Source organism: Vigna radiata, unplaced genomic scaffold (genome assembly GCF_000741045.1).
Source record: "Vigna radiata var. radiata cultivar VC1973A unplaced genomic scaffold, Vradiata_ver6 scaffold_367, whole genome shotgun sequence".
NCBI classification, from domain to species: Eukaryota; Viridiplantae; Streptophyta; class Magnoliopsida; order Fabales; family Fabaceae; genus Vigna; species Vigna radiata.
Genome location: NW_014542351.1, coordinates 104,061 through 129,628, shown reverse-complemented (window position 1 = coordinate 129,628; position 25,568 = coordinate 104,061). Strand labels below are relative to the sequence as shown.

General features: G+C 34.5%; 1 protein-coding gene across 3 annotated transcripts; it reads left to right on the top strand.

Moving 5' to 3' along the window:
* LOC106779543 (guanine nucleotide exchange factor SPIKE 1) lies at positions 1-24,783 on the top strand. Of its 3 annotated transcripts, none has more exons than XM_022776609.1 (30): positions 1-314; positions 392-554; positions 2,012-2,139; positions 2,262-2,365; positions 2,480-2,535; positions 2,697-2,794; positions 2,905-3,042; positions 3,708-4,019; positions 5,101-5,376; positions 6,051-6,218; positions 6,321-6,518; positions 6,628-6,671; positions 7,654-7,723; positions 8,725-8,886; positions 10,478-10,585; positions 10,766-10,803; positions 11,557-11,701; positions 12,939-13,065; positions 14,377-14,570; positions 18,357-18,487; positions 18,832-18,907; positions 19,025-19,135; positions 19,592-19,774; positions 19,957-20,100; positions 20,270-20,443; positions 20,761-21,108; positions 21,207-21,539; positions 21,703-21,888; positions 22,532-22,966; positions 23,052-23,201. In XM_022776609.1, exons 1-30 carry the CDS (start codon positions 255-257, stop codon positions 23,064-23,066), a joined length of 4,725 nt encoding a protein of 1,574 aa, XP_022632330.1. In that variant the 5' UTR covers positions 1-254; the 3' UTR covers positions 23,067-23,201. The 3 variants fall into 3 exon arrangements, with proteins under 3 accessions (XP_022632330.1, XP_014523148.1, XP_014523147.1); XM_014667662.2 differs by adding an exon at positions 24,173-24,783 and having other exon boundaries at positions 2-314; positions 20,276-20,443; positions 22,532-23,506; XM_014667661.2 differs by adding an exon at positions 24,173-24,783 and having other exon boundaries at positions 2-314; positions 22,532-23,506.
* The last annotated feature ends 785 nt before the right edge of the window (positions 24,784-25,568 follow it).

Genomic DNA, 25,568 nt, shown 5'->3' with positions numbered 1-25,568 from the left:
TTTTCTCTCTTTGGACTTCTTTTGACTTCATTTCACTCACTCTCTCTCTCTCCTTCTTCTTCTTCTTTTTCCTCTCTGGACTTCAACAACCTTTTTCTTTTGGTTCTCTCTCTCTCTTTCATCCTTCTCGCAATGCTTCTTTGCCTTCTTCCAGATCCAGCTAATGCTCCACATTGCGCGCTGTATTTCTAACCTCTGATCCCGAAGCGACGCCGTCTCGCCGCGTTTCTCGTACGGAAAACCCTAGATCTACGATGCTCCACCTCCGGCAACGCCGCGACGCCACGCCGGCCACCACAAGGTGGCGCAACACGGTAGGTAACCGTTGAAGCAATTCCTGGTCGAAACGTTGCGGTTTTTCGAAGTGACACGTGGTTTGGTTGTTGTGCAGTTTGAGGAGAATCTGGAGCAGTGGCCGCACCTCAACGAACTAGTCCATTGTTATACCACGGATTGGGTCAAGGATGAGAACAAGTACGGACACTATGACTCCGTTGGAACGCCGTCGTTTCATAACCAGATATATGAAGGCCCTGACACTGACATTGAGACCGGTATTTGTTTCTCCCTCTATTTCTCTTTCTCTTTTCAAATTATTTTCATTATGTATGATTATTTACTGCCTTTTATATTCTTATTAGCTTCTGCATTATGCGATTTTTGTTTTTCTATTTTTGGAAATAGTGAATGGGCTTTAAATGTGATTGTGGTTAATTAATGGGATAGGGCTAGTTATAGCATGTGACATGGACGGAGACTGGTGTTATTTTTCTTTTGCTACTTTTGGCTTCTGTTCCTTCTTCATTCGTTGTATCAGTTTACTATTTGTTTTGATAATATTCTCCGTAAGGAAAGATCAAACAAGTTTCTCTAACATAAGTTAAAAAAATAAGTTTCTGGAGAAATTAACATGAGAAAAATTCTACAAACTAGTTTTTAATTTTATGCATGGTATAATTTTAGCTTAAAGAAAAACCTAGTTTAATTTATTTTCTTCAAAGAGTACTTGCGTATAAGTTTATCGTAGCACGACCTTTTGCATTCTGCTATTTGTTGTTTTTACCTTTGTTAAAATCGTGAAACGTGGTTTATATGAGAACGTAGTTAGTTACTGGGATAAATCTAATAATAGTATGTGAAACTGATATCGGTATTTTTTTCTCTTGGACTTTTAATTTGTTTTTTATTTTTGCTTCTTGTTTAACACACTAGCTTCTGTATTCTGTGTCTTAACACTCTCGAGATCATGCGGGTGGTGGGTTTAGGGTTGTGTTTATTTGCAGTTAGTGTTTTTAGTTTATGCATTTTGAGTCCCCTTCTTCCTAAGAACTTTTAGAAAAGAAAAATAGGAAGAAAAACTGAAACTAGCTTCTCCATAAGCTAGAATTAGCTTATGCTTAAGTTAATTTGTTGAATCACTTTTCGTATAGCTTCTTCAAATTTTTATCATAACTTCTGCATAAACTAATTTTAGCTTATAGAGAATCTCATTCTTTTTTTGCTGCTGATCTTTTTATTTTTCTTTCCTGTCATACTAGCTTCTGCATTTTTCAATTTTATGCTTTCATTTTTCTAAATTATGAAATGGGTATTTTTAGTCACCTTGACATTGGGTGTGCAGAGTATTCACCATCTGTTGATGACCAGTCTTTGCTGAGAAACCTAATCACCTTTTGTGAGGTCTTCTCTACTCCCAACCATGTTTTTTCTACAAAGCTAAAATAAGCGATACCTTGATTAAGAGATTCAAGTCTAGTTCCGTTTGGACCAACAAAATTTTGTTTATGAATAAGGGGTTTTAATGTGAACTGGCTAATACTAGTGATGGCATATGACAATGGCATATGAAAAAGGGGTTTTGGGTGTTAAAGAGGGGTGCTTCTCTTTCTTTTTGCCTCTGCTTCTTCATCATACCAACTTTCTCATTCTGCATCATAACACACTGGATAGCACATGGGTGATTAATGATTGTAGGAAGTGTTTTTTTAAAAAAAGTTATTGGTGTATGCAGAAATGCGGCTTGCTGGGGCAAGGCGAACGAAGGGTGATGATATTAGTGAAGATGATGCACCAAGTACATCGGGAAGGCAGTTTCCGGAAGGTGCGGATGGTGACTTGCTTCATGCAGATGTTCCAAAGGTTGTTGATGGTTTAGTTCCTTGTTTTTATTCTGTTGGAGATTCTGTTCTAGTTTACAATTCAAGCTTGTTGAAACAGTATTGATATAGATTTTGGTTTTATTCATTTACTTGGATGTGCAGCATATTGGTCAATCTCCCCTTCCTGCTTATGAACCAGCATTTGATTGGGAAAATGAGAGGGCATTGATATTTGGACAAAGGATACCGGAAACTCCTATATCGCAGTATGGCATTCATTAGATGTTGTTTCCGAGCAGAGTATATTTTCATATTCTTTTGCTGTTGTTTTGGCCCAACTAAATTTTTCCTTGTCATTCCTTTTCTGTTCGGCATCTCAGTGGAATGAAGATATCTGTAAAAGTTCAGTCTTTACAATTTCAAGCAGGATTGGTTGGTGAGTGTTATGTTGTTAATATTGGGTGGATAACGTGGTAGACAAATTGCTTCATCTCTTTGTGCAGCTGCCAATGCTATGCCATTTAATTTTAGTGTTTATGCTGAAAGTGGGTTCAAGTGTTTGACACGGTGCTCTCTTTCTGTTCTCTTGATTTGTAGAGCCCTTTTATGGTACAATTTGCTTATACAATAGGGAGAGAAGAGAAAAGTTGTCGGAAGACTTTTACTTTCACGTCTTACCAACAGAAATGCAGGATGTAAGTTATGCAAGTTGAAAGAATTTTTGTGAATTTTTAATATATGAAATCAATGGATATTTTGAAGTGACATGATTTACCCCCATCCCCTTGTTTTTTACAATTGCCAGGCCAAAATTACATATGAACCTCGTGCAGTCTTTTACTTAGATGCACCATCTGCTTCAGTTTGTTTGTTAATCCAGTTAGAGAAGCATGCTACTGAAGATGGCGGGGTTACTGCTTCTGTTTATTCACGTAAAGATCCAGTACGTATTGCCATTTTCCCCCTTTGTTGTTTTTTTTGTGCTTTAGCTAAGAATTTTGGGCAGTGCATCTACTATTATGCGTGTACGTATAGTATATAGGAGCATCCTTTGGACCCACAATGTATGATTTCACAAGTAAGGTTAAGATATTGACCATCCTCCTTGGGGATCTGCTCTTTATATAGGAAACTGTGAAAAAGGGTAAGGAGAAGAGAGAGAAAAGGGAGAGTAGAAGTGTAATTTCCTTTATATGGGACTTGAAGATTTAATGAAACCATATGCTGCAGCAGGAAAATACATTAAAAAAGAATGGGAAGCTAGGCACTTGAACTAGGCTTTCAACTGAGAATATTAATGTGCTTTTGGTCTCGGACAATTCAAAAAATGGAGGAAAGACATTATTTTTTTTTATTTAGTTTTTTTGGACAGGTGTTCATGGGATGCTGGTAACAAAATTTAAATTATTGGTTGAATTGGGAGCTCAGGCCTAAACTGCATTTTCTGGCTTGAACTCTATATTTCTCTCTAGAAATCAATTTGGTTCATGAATTTTTTTCTGGCTTAATGTGTTTCTTGCTTATTTAGGTGTATAATTTGCGGGTGACTTTTTTTGTATGTGAAATGATGCATTGGATGGGCTTTTAACATTCACTTCACTTGGACAGGTGCACTTGACTGAGAGAGAGAAGCAAAAACTGCAGGTGTGGTCTAAAATCATGCCTTACAAAGAGTCCTTCGCATGGACCATTGTATCATTATTTGATAGCAGTATTGGTGCAGCTTCAGTAGGGCCTGCTTCCCCGAGCAGCCCTCTTGCTCCAAGTGTATCTGGTTCAAGTTCTCATGAAGGTGTTTTTGAGACTAGTGCAAAAATGTCATTAGATGGAAAGCTGAGTTACTCTAATGGAAATTCTGTGGTAGTTGAGGTTTCAACCTTAAATAAAGTAAAAGAATGCTATACGGAGGAATCACTTCAGGTGTGCATTTCAGGTTTCCTGTCTTTAATTTTGTTCTTGAGGAACAAAATTTCTCGCTTAATTTGCTGATGAAAATAGAGATTTGGTGAATTGCTTGTGTTAGTAGGCCCCTGCAGCTCTATTATTTATTATTATTATTATTATTATTATTATTATTATTATTATTATTCAGATTGAAGTACATTAATTGTAAAGCTAAAAAATATAACCCTAGGATAATGATAAGCCAGCCACTATACCCAGATGTTAATTATGCTATAAATAAGTATGGAAACAGTTTCCAGCAGCCGTAAATGCATAACTTGTGATTATGAATAGTACTGATGGATCTGGAGAGCCATATAACCTCCTTTTAACTGCTAGTCAAGATCCATTTCCAATGACTCGACAATCATGAGGCGTGATATTACAATTATTCAGCAAGCATTAAAATATTTTTTATTTATTGAATTTTCTTCTCATAGGTTTTCATTACTTATTGTTTCATCGGTTTGTTCATATGCACTGATTACACTTCATTAGTATGCTTTAAATAATTATTTATTTGTTCCTCTTATTTGGGTTTTGTCTATCTACTCCTCCACGAGATTAGAATGTTAATTTGTGATTGCATCGTCCTCTATGATCAATTGTTTGTTTTATTCAATATACGTAAATCAAATTTGTTTGTTATAATAATACAAGAAAGGAGCAGATCCTATATAATCAAGAATATCTAGATTATATATGTATTATTAGGAGCATTTTTATTTATTCATGTAGAGATATCAAATCTCTAGTTATTGTGTTGATTACTTTTTCTCAATATAAATGAAACATTCGTGCTATTTGAGAGACACAGTTTAAGTTCAATGCCTCTCTCTCTTTCATATAGTTTAATTGTTTTAATTGGTCTAATTTTTTGGGTTTTGGTCCATATGGTACTGCTGTGCCTCTTCTTATATTATTAAGTCTCAACTTTTGGTAACTGAGCATTTTTTCTTTTCTTGAGAAGACAGACTTCTATGATTGCTATGATTAAAAAAGTAGAGCTCGACTCTGATCTGTCTGTTGTGGCTGGTATTTCATGAAAAATGTTTAGGATCCTAAACGTAAGGTGCACAAACCGGTCAAAGGTGTTTTGAGGCTGGAAATTGAGAAACACCAGATTTCCCATGCTGATTTGGAGAATGTGTCAGAAAGTGGAAGTATAACCAATGATTCTGTTGACCCAGGGGATCGTGTTGCAGATTCACTATCTGGAAAGTATACTAGTAATGGCTGTGATGATCCTCAGGGTAGCATCCCCAGGGTAGTATCTCCAGCTTCCGGAAATGGAGCTACTCATCATGGAAATTCAGATTTTAATGCTGAAGATGTAAGTCTTATGTCTTTTTATTGAGCTGACAGACTTTAGTTAGTAGACTGGATTAGTTTTTGTAGAGTAGAATTTACTTTTTTTAACGAATTAATAATAGATTTTGTCCTAGAAGTGAATTTTTAACTGAGTTCTGGTTGATATTTTCTTGACTTGGTCTTTGCAAGGAAGATAGCGGTAAGTAGGGATATTTTAGTGTATTATCACGAAGACAGCTTTATAGTGTACTGTACCATGTATCATTGTTGAGTAAAATTAGAGAATAAAGTTTCTAGCTATTAAAAGATAACTCGTGCATTGTTACACCAAATGCATTAATGATGTGGGTGTACATGCAGAATTGTCCTAAATTGGACTTATCTGGTCATACGGGTTTCATTGTTGAATGATTTATGTCTTAGTCATAGCGGAAGACGAAATTTATGTATATTCTTGAAACAATTAAAGGACGGCTTAATTTTCAAAACTTGGTCTTTCTTTCTTGGTTGTTTCTGCTCATCTTGTTCACTTCACTAGGGATCTTCTAATCTTACTAGTCTATGTGGTATTTGGTTAAGACAATGATGTCAGCAGTGCTTAATTTTGCTATGGTGGTGATGATACTGTGGTTTTGTGTAATTCTATTTATATATGCCAGGCCTCTGCTAATGTGCTTTATATTGATTAAAATATAGTTCCATGCATTTGACTTCCGCACTACAACAAGAAACGAGCCTTTTTTGCAACTTTTTCACTGCCTATATGTGTATCCGTTGACACTAAGTTTGGGTAGGAAAAGGAATTTGTTTATACGGGTTGAACTCAGGGAGGATGATGGTGATATCCGTAGGCAGCCATTGGAGGTAGTGTCCTCTATTTTATTTCCTTATTTTTTTATCTTAAAAAATCCGTCGCTCTTTATACACTTTCATCTTATTCTTTTGTGTGTAACTCAATCTGCTCAGGCAATATATCCTAGAGATCCAGGTGTGGATGCATCTCTTCAGAAGTGGAGTCACACCCAAATTGCTGTTGGAGCTAGGGTTGCTTGCTACCATGATGAAATTAAACTTTCCCTCCCTGCTATGTGGACACCAACGCACCACCTTCTATTTACTTTATTTCATGTTGATCTGCAAACGAAATTAGAGTCTCCGAAGCCAGTAAATTCATTCACGCATTCAACTCAATTTATTGTTTTTTCATTCCTTTCATTTTACCACTGGTGTTTGGGGCTGAATATTGATGATTCATAATTATACCTATTTACAGGTAGTAATTGGATATGCAGCACTTCCTTTATCTTCCCATGCCCAGTATGTTTCCTTAATTTGCTCTTTTTTCCTATGATTAAGCTTAAGTGTTAATATTAACTAATGGTAGTTCTTGGCTGGTTGCTGTTGCTTAGTGAAACTAAAATGTACTGGTTGGTTACCATAGCATTCTCAATTACTATTTTAGTTACAGTTGAACTATGTAGGGGAACAATAAAGTTTTATTGATAACTATCACATCGATTGTATTCTCAGCTCCTCTCTTTGTAACAATCAACATCTCTAAAATAAGGAATAAAATATGCTGAAATAAATAGGAAGTTTCTAAAGATATTTTTGTCCTAATTATTTACAACAATTATCGTAGTGTTCGTGGCAAGGCTGGATCTAAAATTTTACATCTGATGAGTTAGAAAGATTTACTTCTTTTCGTATTCTTATGGCATGTTATTATTTATCTTTTCTGATATTATTCATAAGCAGATTAACTACTAATTCAAACGGGTCATATGAAAAGCTCAGCCAATAGCATATGTGCATAAACAATTAGTTGCTTATAAGCACCAATTTGAGTGTGAGGCAGTGAAATATATGTTGTACGTATGCTTACCAAAATACAAAGCTTACGGGATTATTTACTGAAAAAAACATAAAAAAGTCTTATGGCATTGCACGTCTTAATTTGCTACATTGTTTATGATAATGTCTCTCGTTGGTATGGTTTCAGTCTAGATGATACTCAATGTTTTTTGCCAATGTGACTCTTCATTTATGTTTTCTCCATTTCCTATTTTTCTTTTATATTCTGAGAACTAGTTTTGTCTTGAAGGCTTGGTGCATATTAGGTTCTGCACTTTGCAGCCAAAATGTTCTTTTCTTTTCCCTCAGTTTACTAGTTTTTTTTTTTTTCTTTTTTTTTTCTTTTTTTTTAAAAGGAGACGTATTCCCATAAAATTGTCACCAGACATGCACTTATACTCCTAACTTGGTATATGGCAGCTTATGATTTTGTTGTTCTGTACAGGCTGCGGTCTGAAATAAATCTTCCAATTATGAGAGAATTGGTTCCTCACTATCTACAGGATTCAGGACGGGTGTGTGTTTATTACTGTACACATATATGTTAATTATTAACTTTCATGCATTACTTGTTATTCCTTTTCTCTCTGTGAACCAATTGTATGTTTGGACGAAGGATAGGAAGGTTTGCTTTGTTTAAGAGTTGTATGAAAGGGTGAAGAGTTCCTCATGTAATTGTTCAAAACCTCCCTTATAAGTTCTATCTACTTGAGACTGGAAAGTATGAAAAATGCCTAAAGCTTTGTTCACTAGAATGGATTTGAGAGTGTGATTGAATAGATTTGAAAGTAAATTTTTTATTGTTTATTTGAGTGAATTTGGAGGTAAGTGAGAGTGGATTTGGAACTAAAGTTTGTGAGAATTAGTGTAGGATTTGATTGATGTGACAAAATAAAAAAATTTACTTCCAAATCCACTCTCACTTATGTCCAAATCCACTCAAATAAACAATAAAAAAATTTACTTTCAAATCCTCTCAAATCCATTCAATCAGTCTCTTTCCAAATCCATTCAAGTGAACAAAGTGTAAGAGAGTTCAATGAACTCGTAGCTAATCCATTCATTTATGTATATCTTGCATCAGTGGTGAAAACAAGAAGTTGAACAAATATATCAAGTTAATTTTTTTACCTAAAGTTAAGCAATCCTGACATAAGTGTTAGGACCCAATGGCACTGTTTAGGAGTTGAATCCTAAACTCCCTTATTGGAAGTATGGAATTCCAGTGTTGTGTTTACAAGGCTTTGCACTCCCCCAGTACCAGACATTTTAAGTTTTCATAATTTTGGAGGATATTAAATATTCAAAGACAATGAACAAAACTTGTTAGAATGGTGCTTCATGCATTAGTAAACTTATAGTATGGTTGTCTATTTCTTTTAAAATTGTAATGATGGTTACTGGTCTTTGAATTGTATTGTACTGCTCTTGATTTTATGTGGCTCTGGATTGGTTTCTATTATTATGTTTGAATTTTGAATCAACTCATTTTATATTGAGTTCTTATTTATGATAGGAGAGATTGGATTATTTGGAAGATGGGAAAAGTGTGTTCAGATTGCGTTTACGATTATGTTCTTCGTTATACCCTATCAATGAACGTATTAGAGATTTCTTTCTTGAATATGATCGGCACACTCTTCGAACAAGTCCACCATGGGGTTCTGAACTTCTGGAGGTATCATTCTTGTCTAGCTTTTTTTTTTTTGTGATTTTGGTGTTCTTGTTTGTTGTGTTTGTTCATTCTTGAACTGGAGGGGACATTTGGATCCTTTTGACTTATGCGTACTCGCTATGTGCTTGATAATGATGTCTCATTGCTTTTTCTTTTTATTAATAATTTGTTTTCAGTAGTGGAGAAACGGAAAAATGGTTGATGGAAACCATAAATTAGCTCTCTTTGCTTCTCACTGTTTTCCAGTCATGTTGGTAAAAACATTATTGGTTTTTTGCAGCTTATTGGAGATCCTACATTGACTAATGATATGACTAAAATAGAGTATACAAGTTAAGGGCAACTCTCATCTTAAATTTTTAAGATGGTATTAGAGCCCATCCTATAAATATTAAAAGAGCCACCTTGCATATTATAAATGCACCAAGTTCAATAGTGATGGGTCTGAGGGGGGATGCATTGGGAACAACCCAAATCTCACATTGAATAGAGATAAAGTCTGAAAATAATAGCAAGTGTTGTTAGGCCTATTTGACCAACCACTATTTGGCCATTATACATTTGTACATGTCTAGTCTTACAAACTTCATACTCAAGATTTCAAATCCTCATTGTTGAAACCAGTGTTAAAGATCCCATATTAACTAATAAAATGACTAATATAGATGCAAGTGAGGGTTAATCCTCATATTATAAGTCGGTTTTTTGGATTGATTTAGATTCTAACTGATGTTCTAATGTAACTTAACTGGGATTAATGGATAAATTTATAGATTTATCCTAAGTTTTCTTTATAGGATAATAATTATAGGAAAGAGAAACCGGAAAAAAATAATAGCTCTTGATGGTATATCAATTCTCAATTGATCCTCTCTCAGGTGTTCTTTACATATAACGTCTTCAAACTGTTCCAGCAGGAGCCTTTTAATGAATTATAAGTATTTCAATGTGACAATGAAAAGATAAACATTTCTTCCTACAACAATGAAAAGATAAACAGTTCAACGTTTCTAACCTTTCAATTGACACCGAAGGAAACTTAACCCTCTTTAGTATCACATGTCCTGATAGAGGAGGTAAAAATTGGACAAAATCACTGCAGTTGTTTTATTTTGTCAATAATTTTTATGTTTTATTATATTTGGTTCCACCTTTTCTAAAGGAATAAAGTTTACGTACATTTTATAAAAGTGAACCAAGCATAGGATAGAACTTGTGGTATGTTATGTACTATTTACAAATTTTCCAAATGGTACCTTATTATATCTAATTTGCATTTTCATGCCGAAGGGCTTGAAGCTTGGTCAGCATTCATTCCTCGTCTTCATGCAGAAAATCATCCTTTTCTTGTTAGAATGGGTTTAGCAACCTTTTCTGGTCATTAGGTTCTATTATCAAGTCAACGGCCAAGCCTTAATAATATATTGTAAATTTAAACAATTTTAGAAAAGTTCTAGATTTTGAGCTATTTGTAAACTCAGATTGTTGACTGTCTGATGATGTACTCATTGCTGTGTGATTTCTTTTACATTGTATACATATTTCATGGGTTTCTCTTTTTAGAATGATTAGTATTCACTTATTCTGGATGCAGGCTATTAATAGTTTGAAGAATGTTGATTCCACTGCTTTACTTCAGTTTCTTCACCCAATTCTTAACATGCTACTCCATCTTATTGGCAATGGCGGAGAAACACTCCAGGTTTGAAAATGAGTTAGTTCTTGTTTTTTGGTTACTTTTTTTTTTTTTGATAAAAGTTCCCTGGAGTTGCATTTACTGTTATAGTATCCCTTTATATTTTATTGATCAATTTTCTCTCTCCTTTCATTGCTCAAGTGGTTTGCTTCTTTATGATATTTTCCTTTCCACTATTGTTTTCAGGTTGCTGCATTTCGGGCCATGGTTAATATTGTAACCAGGTATGCCTTTTAGCTATATTTGATCCAAGTCAAATGAATTTAATTTGATGTTTGAAAAGAAATTAAGGGGCTGGTTGGGTTGAAGAAAAGTTTCCTGTTTTCACTTTTAACAACAGCTCTTGGTGTTTTCATATAGAAATCTTTCATCTGGTTTAGGAGCTCTTGTTCTTTGATTTGTGCGTAGAATTTTTTGCTTAAGCTCTGTTTAAGTCATATTTCTAATCGATAGGAGACTAAAAATGTTCTTCTTGCGATCAGGACTGTTCCAAAAAGACAACAATTAAGGCTTGCTAGGAGAGACCACAATTACAGTGGCTTTCCAACAGCATTGCTATACCATAGTACTTTATTTTCTTATTGACTTTGCCTAGAGTAAACTGTTTTTGTTTGAGATCCTTAATTTGTGCACACCTTTGCTTATAGAGGTATTAAGAACTTCAAATATAGTTTCTTGATCAAAATCACTTCGAAGGCCGGGAACTGGAGTGGGAGAACTTCGGGCAACCAGAAAATATTTGTTACCATTGTTATTACTTGTAGTTCATGGTATTTGTGTCTCATGCAATTAGTAAATAGGCATGCAATCTGTCTAACTCTAACCAGATATGCAAAATGGAAAATAAGAAGGGTAAAAGGCACATGAATTCATAGGCATTAAATCTTTGATTTGACAATTGTTTATATCCTTTTAATGTTGTGGGAAATTTACTTAGATTTTGTATCTGTGGTTTTTAATTTGTGAGTTTAATGTAGGGTGCAGCAGGAGTCGGTTGATGATGCCGAAAGAAATCATTTTCTAGTCAACTATGTTGACTGTGCTTTTGATGATTTTGGTGGTCGGCAACCACCTGTATATCCCGGACTATCCACTGTTTGGGGAAGCTTGGCACGAAGTAAGGTACTGGCATGTTCATTATCATTCGGTTATTCCTATACCCCATGCTGGTTGTTGAAATAGGTGGTATTGTTTTGTTGTACAATTTACATAATTGGAGTTGTTAAGTAATTTTGGTCACGATATTCACCATATGTCTTTGGTTTGGTCTCACTTGAAGTTATTGAAATGTCCGTAATGGCAGTCCCTTGTGGAAGAGGTGGAGATCAAACCATATGAGGAGGACGTGGTGGTAAAATTGGGAATGCTCATATTGCAAGGGAATGGGTCATACCCAATAAAACTTTTATCCCTTACAATGTTTTCCGGACAAAGCTGCTCATGTGTCTAAATTTAAAAAATAAAAAATCTAAAATTTTTGACTAAGAGTATTGAGATACAAGTTTGAGAAATCAATATATCAAGTTCAATCCTTTTCAATTCCAAGCGTGTCAACTGCATGCATTTCTCAATCTGTGGAGGGTATAGATTCTTGATTCAAGTGTCTTAGACCATATCTCTAGTAACATTTTTTCATTTTCCTCTGTCTCTTACCCAAAAGTTCCTCATCTTGTTACTGTTGCTAATGGATCTAAAATGACATCTTAAGGAGTTGACCAAGTTTCTGCATCACCCAAGTTTGTCAAAATGGAATATGATGATTCCTAGTTTCAAATGCATTCAAGCTTTAGATTGTGAGTTTTTTTCTTTTATTTCAGCAGGTGTCAATTATTTAGTAACTTTTATTGATGATTTCTTTGAATGTACTTGAGTTTATTTAGGCACGATGATTATTTTTCTTTTGCGTACCCAACTTTAGGGTTTTAGGCAAGTGCCTCGTCTCTTCTTTGTATCCTATACGTACATCAATAAAAGTCCAACAATGTAGGTTGAATACACTGTTTCAGTCATCTGATTCGATCAAGTCTCCTCTCTTGACGCAGCTAGCTTTGAGGGAGGGTACCTGGACTTGGGTGCTTACAGTGACATACACAATAAAATATCAGAAATGCCGAGTTAACCGTCGTCCTTAGTTTTCCTGTTCAACAATGAGACTAACATTGCATGCATTATACTTTCTATTTAAGATGTGCTCCCTAATTTTTACTTTCTTGTTTGTTTAAGTTTTAGTATTTGGATGAATTTCTTGCTACCGATAGATGATCCTAACAAAATCCGCTACTTATGAATAGCATGATTTCTCAAATATATGTTTCTGTTCACCCTTCATGGTAGTGTATAAAATGGGTTTATATTGCAGGCCAAAGGTTATCGTGTTGGACCTGTGTATGATGATGTTTTGGCTATGGCTTGGTTTTTTCTGGAGTTAATTGTTAAATCAATGGCATTGGAGAAGACTCGCCTGTTCTATCACAGCCTTCCAATAGGTACCTTTTAAAGCTTGTTTGATCAATGCAAGGTTTCTTAAAAAAATTTAGTCCTTTTCAATTCTACCTAATTCCTTCCTATTTGTTATACCACTATGAGGAATATTGGTATAGGGGGAGCCGGGGAAACAAACTTGGGTTTAAGGACTAGATCTTTCAATCCTGGCTCCAAAAGCTGTATGGCTTTTTCTTTGTCTGGGCTGTTTGAAAATTTAAAAGGTAGGTAAAATAGGTCCGACCTATTTAGAAAATGCATTAAATAAGTTAGGGTGTTATACCATACATGTAGTTGTGGTGGGATCAAACTACATTGCTGTAAATCTACCAAATGCTAAACCATTCAGCAATTTTTTATTAATAAAAGATAATTCAGAGAGAAAATTAAGAGATGGAAGTGTAAATTGTATTTCTGAGAAGCCAAGTTATGATGTAAATTTAGTATATTCAGCTAGTTATATTTGACTGTGTATCGTAACTAACCAAACTAACTTCGTCCAACAAACAGTTGAGTAACAGCTTGACTGTTTACAGTTCAATAGAAATCAGATATTGGATTATATTTTAATTAAAAGTTTCTTTTAGGAAGATTATATTTTCAAAAATTATTTTAGTTCAATCTTTTGTGTTCCTCATTCATGTACATGACCATTAATGTAATATATACTTTTGAAACATGGATGTGGGCCTTCATCCGAACAACTCTTTTTATTATCGCATCTGTTATTTTTTTCATGCACAGATTTTGGAATCACGTTTATTATTTTATTACACTTCTCTTTCACTCTATATGTCCATATCTGGTTTTCTTGGCACTTTCTTGAAGTTAGGCAACTTTTGAAAACTGAGATCTACATGTATCTGTCTCACCATATGTCAGGCCTTTTGTCAAACACTTGTATATTGCCTTTTTGCAACAAAATGGACTTTACAGTAGAGAAGTGAACATGCTTATTTATTAATGCCAGTATGCATCTCAATGGTTAGGTTAGTGTTATATAGTTTGGTTGTTCCCATTGCTGGTTGTGTGTATTAGATTCATTGGAAAGGGTTTGTTTTTATTTTCTTTTGTTGTGTTTACAAGTCAAATTAATCAATACAAGTATTCATCTCAAGGGTTTAGTATTATATAGTTTGGTTGTTCCCATTGCTGGTTGTGTGTATTAGATTCACTGGAAAGGGTTTGTTTTTATTTTCTTTTGTTGTGTTTGCAAGTCAAATTAATAACCAAAATTTACAATTACACTATTTCTTAATTGGCTTAACTTCTGGATTGAATGTTGATCTTCATTTTTTCCCCTTTATTTTGAAAAGGTGAAGATATCCCACCAATGCAGTTGAAGGATGGTGTATTCAGATGTATAATGCAGTTGTATGATTGCCTTCTCACTGAAGTGCATGAGCGCTGTAAGAAGGGTTTAAGCTTGGCAAAACGCTTGAATAGTAGTTTGGCTTTCTTTTGTTATGATCTTCTATCCATCATTGAGCCACGACAGGTTTTTGAGCTGGTATGTATTTATGAGTTTGCTCCCCACGTTTATATGTATTTGGATTTTATTTTTTCTTTACTTTTAAGAATATCTTATGCATATCAACTATAAAATAAGACTTTCTATTTCTAACTATCATAAGACAGTCCTTTTTCAGTCTGTGTTGCCATACACTGTTGATCCTGAACTTAAGCTAAATTACTTGATCAACTATAATGATCAGCTTGCAGACATTCTAACCAAGTGTTTAAGAGGGCCTAAAATTCAGGTTATATGTTCCAAGCTTGGTACATAAAATTTATATTTTCTAACTTGAGGGGGATTGTTTAATAATTGTTTATTATTTGTTGTTTAGCATTTAAAAATCTTTCCTTTTTGGATGTATCTGGTTTTAGCGTCAAGAGTCATAGCTGTAGCATTTTCCTTGTATTGTACTTGTTCTGACCTATATATATATATATATATATATATATATATATATATATAATAATCAGTGTTATAAAAACTTGGGTAAGTTGTTGCCATGGTGGAGTTGTAGCTTGCCACCACAACATGGTGCCACTGGGGTCGCATTTGGCCTCAAGAATGCAGATGGAGGAAATAGAATACGAAGAAAGTCTGGAGAATATTATGGAATTTGTAATCCCTTTGGAGAGGAAGAAGTTTCAAGTTAGTGCAACCTCCTGACCCAGACCCAAAGAACCCAATTTTTTTGAAAGGGTAGCGATAGACAAACATTCCATATAAACACCAATCCTATAATTTTTATTTTAAAATATAAAATAATTTAAGAAGAATCAATTACAAGATTAGAAATATTACTTTCTTATGAGGTGTGTCATAGGCCTAGAAAAACTTTTTGTTGGTCATGTAAAACTTTCCTTTTTAAAAAGTAGTTATGGGTCCTTTATAACCCAACCCAAGCCCAATAAATTAAAAAAACAAAAAATGGGTTGATTCATTAACCTGACCCAAACCATGTCCCAAATGAAGGAACCTAGCCTTAAATTAATTTAGTGGCAGACCTGTTCTGCCACCTTCAGCAACCGGTAACACTGTTGGCTGCAACTTGCGCCACAGCTACCACCACCGACCTATTGCAAGGCCATCGTTAAGATGAATTGCTATTGTTGCTGTTAAATATAGTGAAAAGTTATATATGGAATTAATCCCTTGTGTTAAATACATGCATAGGATTTTCTATTTATAATAGAAGAAATATGGACTAAGCCCAAAATACAAATAAGAAATAATAACAAACTAACTAAAGATAAAAGATAAATATAAACTAAATATAATATACCTAACACTCTCCCTCAAGCTGGTACACATATGTCCTCAAGCTAGTACACATATGTACTAAGCTTGGTACTAAAATAATCATCAAGACTGAGTGAAAATATCTGCTTCTGCACTTGAGTGACACTAAATTACTAATGATTTGCAAGACGACATAGAAGACGAAATACCAACCTAAAAGACTCCCCCTGAGCAACAAATTTGGGAGGTTGCTCCATGTAAATCTCTTCTTGCAAATCGCCCTTGAGGAATGCCACCAGTAGATGAAGAGGCAATTGTTGGAGAGCCACCACGGCTATAAATAAACTAACAAAACCATCTTTTCCATGGGAAGAAAAGCATATATGGACGGGTCAAACACAATGGTGACAAAAGAGAGGTCAGAAGAGACAACAATGGAAGAAGCCATGAATGAACCTGAGGGAAACTATAAAAAGAAAAAAATCCTCCAATCAAGACACCTGAAGAAGGAAAAAGAGCAATCTCCATGCTCTAAATAACTGCCTGAGAAGAGATGGAACGTGCAACCACACACGATGAATGCGACCTCGACATGCCACCATGCACTATGGGAAAGAGAGCAAATTCATAACTTCAAAAGGCACTGAGAGCGCGTAGGAGCTCCAATGAAGGCGTCATTGATGACATGGTGATCGTTGGTCAAAACTGAAACAACGGTATTGAGAGCGGAAGACAACGGCGACGCCGGCAACAAAAACTTTTTCCTCCTCAAAAGAACCGGGTTCTAGATACCATGTTAAATATAGTGAAAAATTATATATGGAATTAATCTCTTGTGTTAAATACACACATAGGGTTCTCTATTTATAATAGAAGAAATATAGGTTAAGCCCAAAATACAAATAAGAAATGATAACAAACTAACAAAAAATAAAAGATAAATATAAACTAAATATGATATATCTAACATTTGCCATTGCATCACCTCCAATCTGTCTTTTTTATTTTTGTTTTTTTTCCTTTTCAACGTTAATTCTTTTGTTGGTCTCTTCTTTCCATATTTTTTTTTTCTTCATTGTTCTACTCAGTACCCATTCTCTGAAAAACTGAAACCCTTCAGTACTTATTCTCTGAAGTAGGAGGGCAAAAGGATCCTATTTGAAGATGAGGATTATTTTGTCTTACACCCTTTTTTTGTTAGGAAGACCTAAGGATTAAAAATTTGGGACATTTATCTGTAGTTGCGTCATTATTTTAAGTCTTCAACTTGGTGGTGTTTTATTTTTATTGTTATTTGAATTTTTAGACTTATTATTAGGTTGTCTTTCATTATTTTGAACGACAATAGTATTTCTTGTAAATAGGGGATTGTTAGAATGGAAATATTCTTATCAGTATTTAGGAAATATATACATTCATTCCACCAGATTTTATTTCCTTTTTTAAGAGAATGTGATTGTTACAAATAAAGGAATTGAGAATCTAATTGACATGATTGTAATTAATAAAATATTTCTTTATCCCCTCTCATTATTCAATATATCTACTTATATATTGAATTTGTTTTGTCGATATACTTGTGCCATAATCCAATATGACTTTTGATAGATTTCTGCAAAGGGTTTCTTGAGTTGTTTATATTGTCCTTTAGCCGGCACAGATTTTGACACAAACAAATTGCGTTCCGGTAGTTGAAGAGTCTATGGACATGTATATCCCCTAGGTGGGGTAAGGCTTTTGTTATTTTGTTGTGGTCTTATACATACTGTGTATAATGAAAAGACAGTTAGTAAGACAATTGATTGTTGGTGAGATAGTTAGGTTCCGGACCCTGGAACCTAACAGTTTCTAATTATGTTCATTATATTAGTATATTGGCTTTGGTACAAGGTTATCAAACTCGTAAGTTTACGTAAATTCGTAAGAGTAGAGTAAACTCGACTCGTAAACTTATAAGAGTTTATTTCAGATGAAAAATACTATATAAATAATATCTTAATTCAAATAAGTCTACAAAATTATATAACTTTAAATAAATAAAATTTATAGATATATAGTTCATAAAAATAAATATTGTAAAACATAAATACTTGGATTATTGTCATTAATTTTGATGCATTTGATTAAATATATAATAAAAAAAGACCAAACGACCTTGCTTTTCTTAATTTTTTCCCTTTTCAAGCTCGTAGAATCGCTCCAAACTCGCAATTCTACATGATCCTACCGATTTCACAATTAATTTTATCGAGTTTATGCATAAAAGAGTTTACTTTCGAGTTAACTCGAAAGCCATGTCTCGGAACGTAAACTCGTAAGAGTTTAAGAGTTAACTCGAGAGTTTGATAACCATGCTTTGGTATACTTGAAACACTATATAAAGTTTATACTTCAGTTGTCTAATTTTGTAATTGTGATGGTTGCTTGTACGTGCTAAATCTTGTTTTGGTTGGGAAGTGTTGACTCTTGTATTTTGGTGTTCTTTTCCTAACCTTTTTCCTTGCTTTAATTCTGCTATTTAATGCAAACTCAATTGTGTGGCAGGTATCATTATATCTTGACAAGTTTTCTGGTGTTTGTCAATCAGTTCTTCATGAATGCAAACTTACCTTTTTACAAATAATATGTGATCAAGATCTTTTTGTGGAAATGCCTGGAAGGGACCCTTCAGATAGGTACTTTATCATGTTTCATCCTTGACAAAGATAGTAACTTCACAATATCATGAAGCATGTGATCAGATATTTTAAATCAGTTTTTTGAACTACTATTATGCATTATGTACTTCTGTCAATACTGTTTATTGATTATATCAGTTGTAGTATACCTATGATGATCTCTCTGTTTGGACCTGGTTTTCTTTCTGTCACATTTTGATACTTTACTGAAGCGAAAGGTGATGAATACAACTTTGGAACATATAGAATAACATCTGTTTTTACTAGTGATATTTTAATGTACTGGTGTAAGTTGCTCAGGGAAAACTCTGAAGTTTTATATTTCAATTCTATTGGTATAGGAACTACCTTTCTTCTGTATTAATACAAGAACTCTTTGTTACTTGGGATCATGAAGATGTGTCTTTACGAGCAAAGGTGAGTTTATTTAGAAAGGGTAAAATCTTGATTATCTTCTGCCTTACCAAAGTGCTATAATTTCTGGTTCATCACACATTTATTTGCTATTATCAACCTTGTCTATCCAATATGTAGGCGGCAAGAATCTTGGTAGTGCTCTTGTGCAAACATGAGTTTGATGTGAGATACCAGAAGCCTGAGGATAAGTTGTATATTGCTCAACTATATTTTCCACTTGTCGGACAGGTATATAAAATTATATTAATTATTGCTCAACTATTATTTTAGTTGAAACATTTGTGTGGATTCCCATGTCATACTTGGGAAATCTTCCCCTCTTGAGCTCAATCCATTTCTAATAATATGATTGATATACTAAGTACTTACCTTTCTTGCTTTTTAGTTTTGTTCCTACAAGTACTGTGTAGTAATCAGTTTCTTTGAGAGAAGAAACTTAATTCTTCACCAATATTTGTCTCATGTGATAGTAGTGTATAATTGAATTATAGATGTGTGGATTTGAAGTAAAATTGTGACTAGTGGGAACCTTGTGATGTTGGGCACAATTGTTTGATTAGTTAATATATTTTGTAATATCACGTGGTGAATGAATGTGATTCTCTGTTCACTTAATTATGCTATCAATTTTTAAACTGTTTCTGGATGTGCAATTTCTCTAATGTATTAATCTGGTCTTTTCAGATATTAGATGAAATGCCAGTTTTCTACAACCTCAATGCTGTTGAAAAGAGGGAAGTTTCTATTGTAATTTTGCAAATAGTTCGAAACCTTGACGATGCATCCCTTGTCAAGGCATGGCAGCAAAGCATTGCCCGGACTAGATTGTTTTTCAAGCTCATGGAGGAATGCTTGCTTCTATTTGAGGTTACACTTTGTGATGCAAGTTGTCAGTTATCACTTGTCAATCATGTGATTCTTTGTTGATTAATTTGAAATTTTGATGTTGCTGAGTATTTGTGCTAATTGGGACAGCATTTCTTTATTTGTCCTCTAATCTTATTTTTGTCAATTGTCATAGTTGTTCTGACAACTGTCTTGTTTTACAGCACAAAAAACCTGCTGATGGCATGTTACTTGGCTCCAGTTCTCGCAATCCGGTAGGTGAGGCACCTGCTTCCCCTAAGTACTCTGACAGACTTTCTCCTGCAATCAACAACTATCTGTCCGAGGCCTCACGGCAGGAAGTCAGGGTGAGCCAATTTCTGTAGAGCTCATTAGCCAGTACTAGTACAGAGTTCTAATATGTTTTTCTGCTGTTTGATATCTTTCTATAGCATATGCTTTCTTATTTGGCTTAAGTACTGGATGTATGTAGGTGTTTGCATTTTGTGCATCTCATTCATTAGATTTTTTTGGCAGCCTCAGGGAACACCAGATAATGGGTACTTATGGCAGAGAGTTAATTCCCAGTTAAGCTCCCCTAGCCAGCCATATTCTTTGAGAGAGGCTCTAGCTCAAGCACAGTCTTCTAGGATTGGAGCTTCTGCCCAAGCACTTCGAGAATCTTTACATCCACTTTTGAGACAGAAATTGGTACAATTTTTCTTCTGTAGATAAATTTTAATTTATGCTTGAAGCTCCTTATTACTTTTCGTTCTGCTTTTAAATTTTAATTTGTTTATTGGTCATGCTATAAGCTCATTATTACTTTATTTTATGGGTCAAAGCTTTGCATGCTGTTATGCACCATTTCAAATTAATCATCAGCTGCAATGGCTCTTAAACTTAGATGTATTTTCTGTTCATTTGAAAAAATTCCCACCCACTTGTTTGTGTGCTTCTCTTTTTTCTGTTTACTTCTGGTAACTGACTCTACATTTTCTTTTGTTATGGATGTGTACATATTGTAGGAACTTTGGGAGGAAAATTTGAGTGCCTCAGTCAGTCTTCAGGTCTTGGAGGTGACTGAGAAATTTTCCATGATGGCTGAATCCCACAGCATTGCAACTGATTATGGAAAACTTGATTGCATAACAGTCGTGTTCATGAGCTTTTTATCTAGAAATCAGCCTTTGACATTTTGGAAAGCATTTTTTCCTGTATTTAACAGTGTTTTTGATTTACACGGGGCAACTTTGATGGCAAGGGAAAATGATCGTTTTTTAAAACAAGTCACTTTCCATCTCCTCCGGCTTGCAGTTTTCCGAAACGAAAATATTAGGCAAAGGGCAGTTGTGGGCCTTCAGATACTTGTGAGGGTATGTTTTCTTCTCTTTAAACTTTGTAGATTGCTATATCCTTTGGTTTCATATCCTATTAATGAAATCCTTATTTTTGGTTTCTCCAATCTGTGCAGAGTTCATTTCATTACTTTATGCAGACAGCAAGATTGAGAGTCATGTTGATTATCACATTGTCTGAGCTAATGTCTGATGTGCAAGTTACTCAGATGAGATCTGATGGGAGCCTAGAGGAAAGTGGCGAAGCACGGCGACTTAGGAGGTCTTTAGATGAAATGAAGGATGAAACTAAAAGTTCCTACCTGTTGAAGGAGTGTGGATTATCTGAGAATGCTCTTGTGGCTGTTCCAGAAAAAATAACAGAGAATAGATGGTCCTGGTCTGAGGTGAAATATCTCTCTGATAGCCTTCTTTTGGCCCTTGATGGCAGCTTGGAGCATGCGCTATTGGTAAGTTTTATTACTGATGCATCATTATAGGCTTTAATTGCAGCGAGAACTACTATTCAGAATTGCCATTTAATTGGTAGAATATATTTGAAGGTGCTTTGTGTTATAGTCTGTATTAGAATTACCGAGTTGGCAAATAATTGGTTTAAAATGTCTGTTTCAGGCCCCCATGATGACTATGGATAGATATGCTGCTGCTGAAAGCTTCTATAAACTGGCCATGGCATTTGCCCCTGTCCCTGATCTTCACATAATGTGGTTGCTTCATCTATGTGATGCACATCAGGAAATGCAATCTTGGGCAGAAGCTGCTCAGTGTGCTGTTGCTGTTGCTGGTGTTGTAATGCAGGTAAAGGCAATTGATTTATTTATACATGAATTGTATAACTTTTTCCTATATAAAACATAAATGGACGTGATGGACATATTTAGCACTCAGAACTTATTCGTGTATTTTACTGAGGATTTTCAATTATTGATTCTTGGATGTTTTGGTTTGAGTAAAATGTGACGAGACCAATTATGCTTTGAATTATCATGCTTGTTCTTCATATCTAAAGACATTATATTGCAATTTGCTCGTGTCCTTGAACGAATGTCAACTTTGGTTATAGATAGGTTGCCTCCTTTTAGGTAATGATTTTTCCTGTTTTATAGTATTCATTTTCTTCATGTTTAGTACCCGTTTGTTTGGTGGTTGTCAGACAAAGTTAAAGCCTTGGGATAGTGCTAAATAACCTAAGATTATTAATTATTTTAGCATTGTTAAATATAAATTTAAGGAAACCAAATTGTAGTGCTCATTCTTTTGATTCTTCAAATACTAATGATATTTTTATATTTTAACTACTGTAATAGCTGCCCTTTCCATTTAGGGACCATTATCATTTTTAATTTATGCCATGGGTGGAGAGCGAGGGTAGAGCAGAAAAGTTCGTCTGGTTTATATGGTAATACTATTGTTCTTACTCCATTTTTAAATTTTAATGTAGGCCCTTGTTGCCAGAAACGATGGTGTGTGGAGCAAAGACCACGTTGCTGCTTTACGGAAGATTTGTCCTATGGTCAGCAATGAGATCACCTCTGAAGCATCTGCCGCTGAAGTTGAGGGATATGGTGCTTCAAAACTAACCGTTGACTCTGCCGTGAAATACTTGCAGCTTGCTAATAAGCTCTTCTCACAAGCTGAGCTTTTTCATTTCTGTGCAAGCATTCTTGAACTTGTCATCCCAGTTTACAAAAGTAGGAGGGCTTATGGACAGCTGGCTAAATGTCACACGTTACTTACCAATATTTATGAATCAATTCTTGAACAGGAATCTAGTCCAATTCCTTTTACAGATGCAACATACTACAGGGTTGGATTTTATGGTGATAGGTTTGGGAAACTTGATAAAAAGGAGTATGTCTATCGTGAGCCTCGTGATGTACGTCTAGGTGACATAATGGAAAAACTTAGTCACATATACGAGTCTAGAATGGATGGTAATCACACTTTGCATATTATTCCAGATTCTAGACAAGTGAAGGCAGAGGAGTTACAGCCTGGTGTCTGTTACCTTCAGATTACTGCTGTTGATCCAGTCATGGAAGATGAAGATTTGGGAAGTAGGAGGGAAAGAATTTTCTCACTCTCTACTGGAAGTGTTCGAGCCCGGGTATTTGACCGATTCTTGTTTGACACCCCATTTACCAAAAATGGCAAGACTCAAGGTGGATTGGAAGATCAATGGAAGAGACGCACTGTTCTTCAGACCGAGGGTTCCTTTCCAGCGTTAGTAAATAGACTATTGGTAATCAAATCCGAGTCCCTTGAATTCTCTCCAGTAGAAAATGCAATCGGAATGATTGAAACACGAACAGCTGCATTGAGAAATGAGCTTGAAGAGCCTCGAAGCTCCGAGGGTGATCAACTTCCAAGACTTCAGAGTCTACAAAGAATTCTCCAAGGCAGTGTTGCAGTACAAGTACGTTTTAGTATTGGTAGTCGGATATGGTATCGTATGTTTTCTGCTGTCTTTATATTCGAAAAAAGTATGGTTACAAGTATTCTTGATTCTAAAACTCGGACTGGACCGGCTTGACTGGAAAACCAGGGATTCGGTTGGGTGCTTGGTCCAAATAAACTACTGAACTGGCCTTGGTAAAGCTAAAAAAGCTGTTAACAATGCATTGATGAAAATTGCTTGAATACATTTTTTTATATAAAAAAATTAAAGTCAACCAAAGTATCTGTCATTTCCTCTTTCATTTTAGATGTAAACTTGTTATTGTTAATAGACATTATTGTGTATTGTTTTGAAACTTAGACCCAAATGTTATGTGTTTTATTTGTACATTTATGTTACTAATGTTTAAAATCTATACAATGATGGTTATTTAAAATTTAGTGTTATAAAGTTATTACATGGCTTTTATATTATTTAATTATTATTATGTTAAAACCCCTTTGACCTCAATTCAAGCATTAACTCAGTAAAAAACATTGATTCATTGATCGATGTGGTTACAAAAAAACATAGTTTGTATTTCTAGAAATCCTAATATTGGTTGTTGAAATTAAAACCCAGATTTAAATATACATGCATCATTCTTTGTTTTTCTAATGTGACAGCACACTTGGATTTGTACAGGTGAATAGTGGCGTCTTGAGTGTCTGCACAGCCTTCTTGTCTGGGGAGCCTGCAACAAGGTTGCGGTCACAGGAACTGCAACAACTAATAGCAGCCCTTCTTGAGTTCATGGCTGTTTGTAAACGTGCCATTCGCGTACACTTCAGATTGATTGGCGAGGAAGATCAGGATTTCCATACACAGCTTGTTAATGGTTTCCAGTCACTGACAGCAGAGTTATCACATTACATTCCTGCCATTCTCTCAGAGCTATGACAATGGTACAAGTGTTGCTTAAAATTGCTTCCATGTGTTCCTAGAGTTTTTTTCCTGGTTTCCTTTGCCATCGCATGCAAAGATGTGTAGTTGCATTTGCATCATGGTTCGTATATTTAGAATTATTGGAACCAGGTGATTCAGGAAAAACACGATTCATCCTGTTTGTGCATCACGATGTTTCTAGTTTCCCCACTTTCCCCATTTTAGTTTGTGGTGCGGGGAATGCCATTTGTGTAATATCCTAATTGTTTAAGTGTTTAGTCATACAGCTATTGTGAATGTGTACTATTTTGTGTACATGAGAATGAATCCTAGGGCATTCAGTTCACAATTCAAGAAAAAGCTATTCCTAATTCCTTTTTCCAAATGATTTTAAGTATATACTTCAATTTTTGTCTTCTTGTAAACACAGTTTAATGTTGGTCATCGTTCCATCCATTTTTAGTGCACAATTTTAAATTCTTCAGAATAATGTTAGATTTTAAACATATCTGGCCTATGCTATGATGATGAATGGACAAAAGAACATTGGCTCGAAAAAATAATGTTTAATAGTGTTGATAGATTCAAATACAAGTAAAATAGACATTTACTTTGTTTTATTTATATTTGATTTTTGTTCAAATGTTCGGATAATGAGTATTATTATTTAAGCCCATTTAATTGATAGTACTTTATTTAATGGTTCTGTTATTCTTAAAACAATTTTCAGTCTCGTGATTTAATTTTTAAATACTCGATTTTACTTATGATATCTTAACAATATAAGCCTACTTTCGATAGGAATTTCAGATTATTCTTATTATTTTAATTTTCTAATTATATATCAATCAACTTGTTTAATTGTATTTTATTATCTGACATAATATTAGTGAAGTAGGATGATTGTTGTTAACATGGTTATGGATACTGTATATACAAATTAAACAACAATTCACATATAATCGTAAAAATATAACCACAAATCAATTAATTATACAAACTAATATTCATTATACATTTATAATAAATATTCAAATATATTTTATTATAGAAACAAGCAAAGAAAAAAAAAGAAAGAAAAAGTCAATTTTTTAGCTTGTGCAGAAATAGGTTCATTTGAGAGAATTTTTGACAAATTTAGTTGTTGTCTTGCAGT

What these genes read in the sequence shown, in the direction of transcription:
- LOC106779543 (XM_014667661.2), top strand. Translation starts at nt 255, where the DNA reads ATGCTCCACCTCCGGCAACGCCGCGACGCCACGCCGGCCACCACAAGG. An exon ending in CACGACAGGTTTTTGAGCTG is followed by an intron (nt 14,571 to 18,356) that starts GTATGTATTTAT and finishes ATTGTGTGGCAG; the next exon opens with GTATCATTATATCTTGACAA. An exon ending in TTGCTGGTGTTGTAATGCAG is followed by an intron (nt 21,889 to 22,531) that starts GTAAAGGCAATT and finishes ATTTTAATGTAG; the next exon opens with GCCCTTGTTGCCAGAAACGA.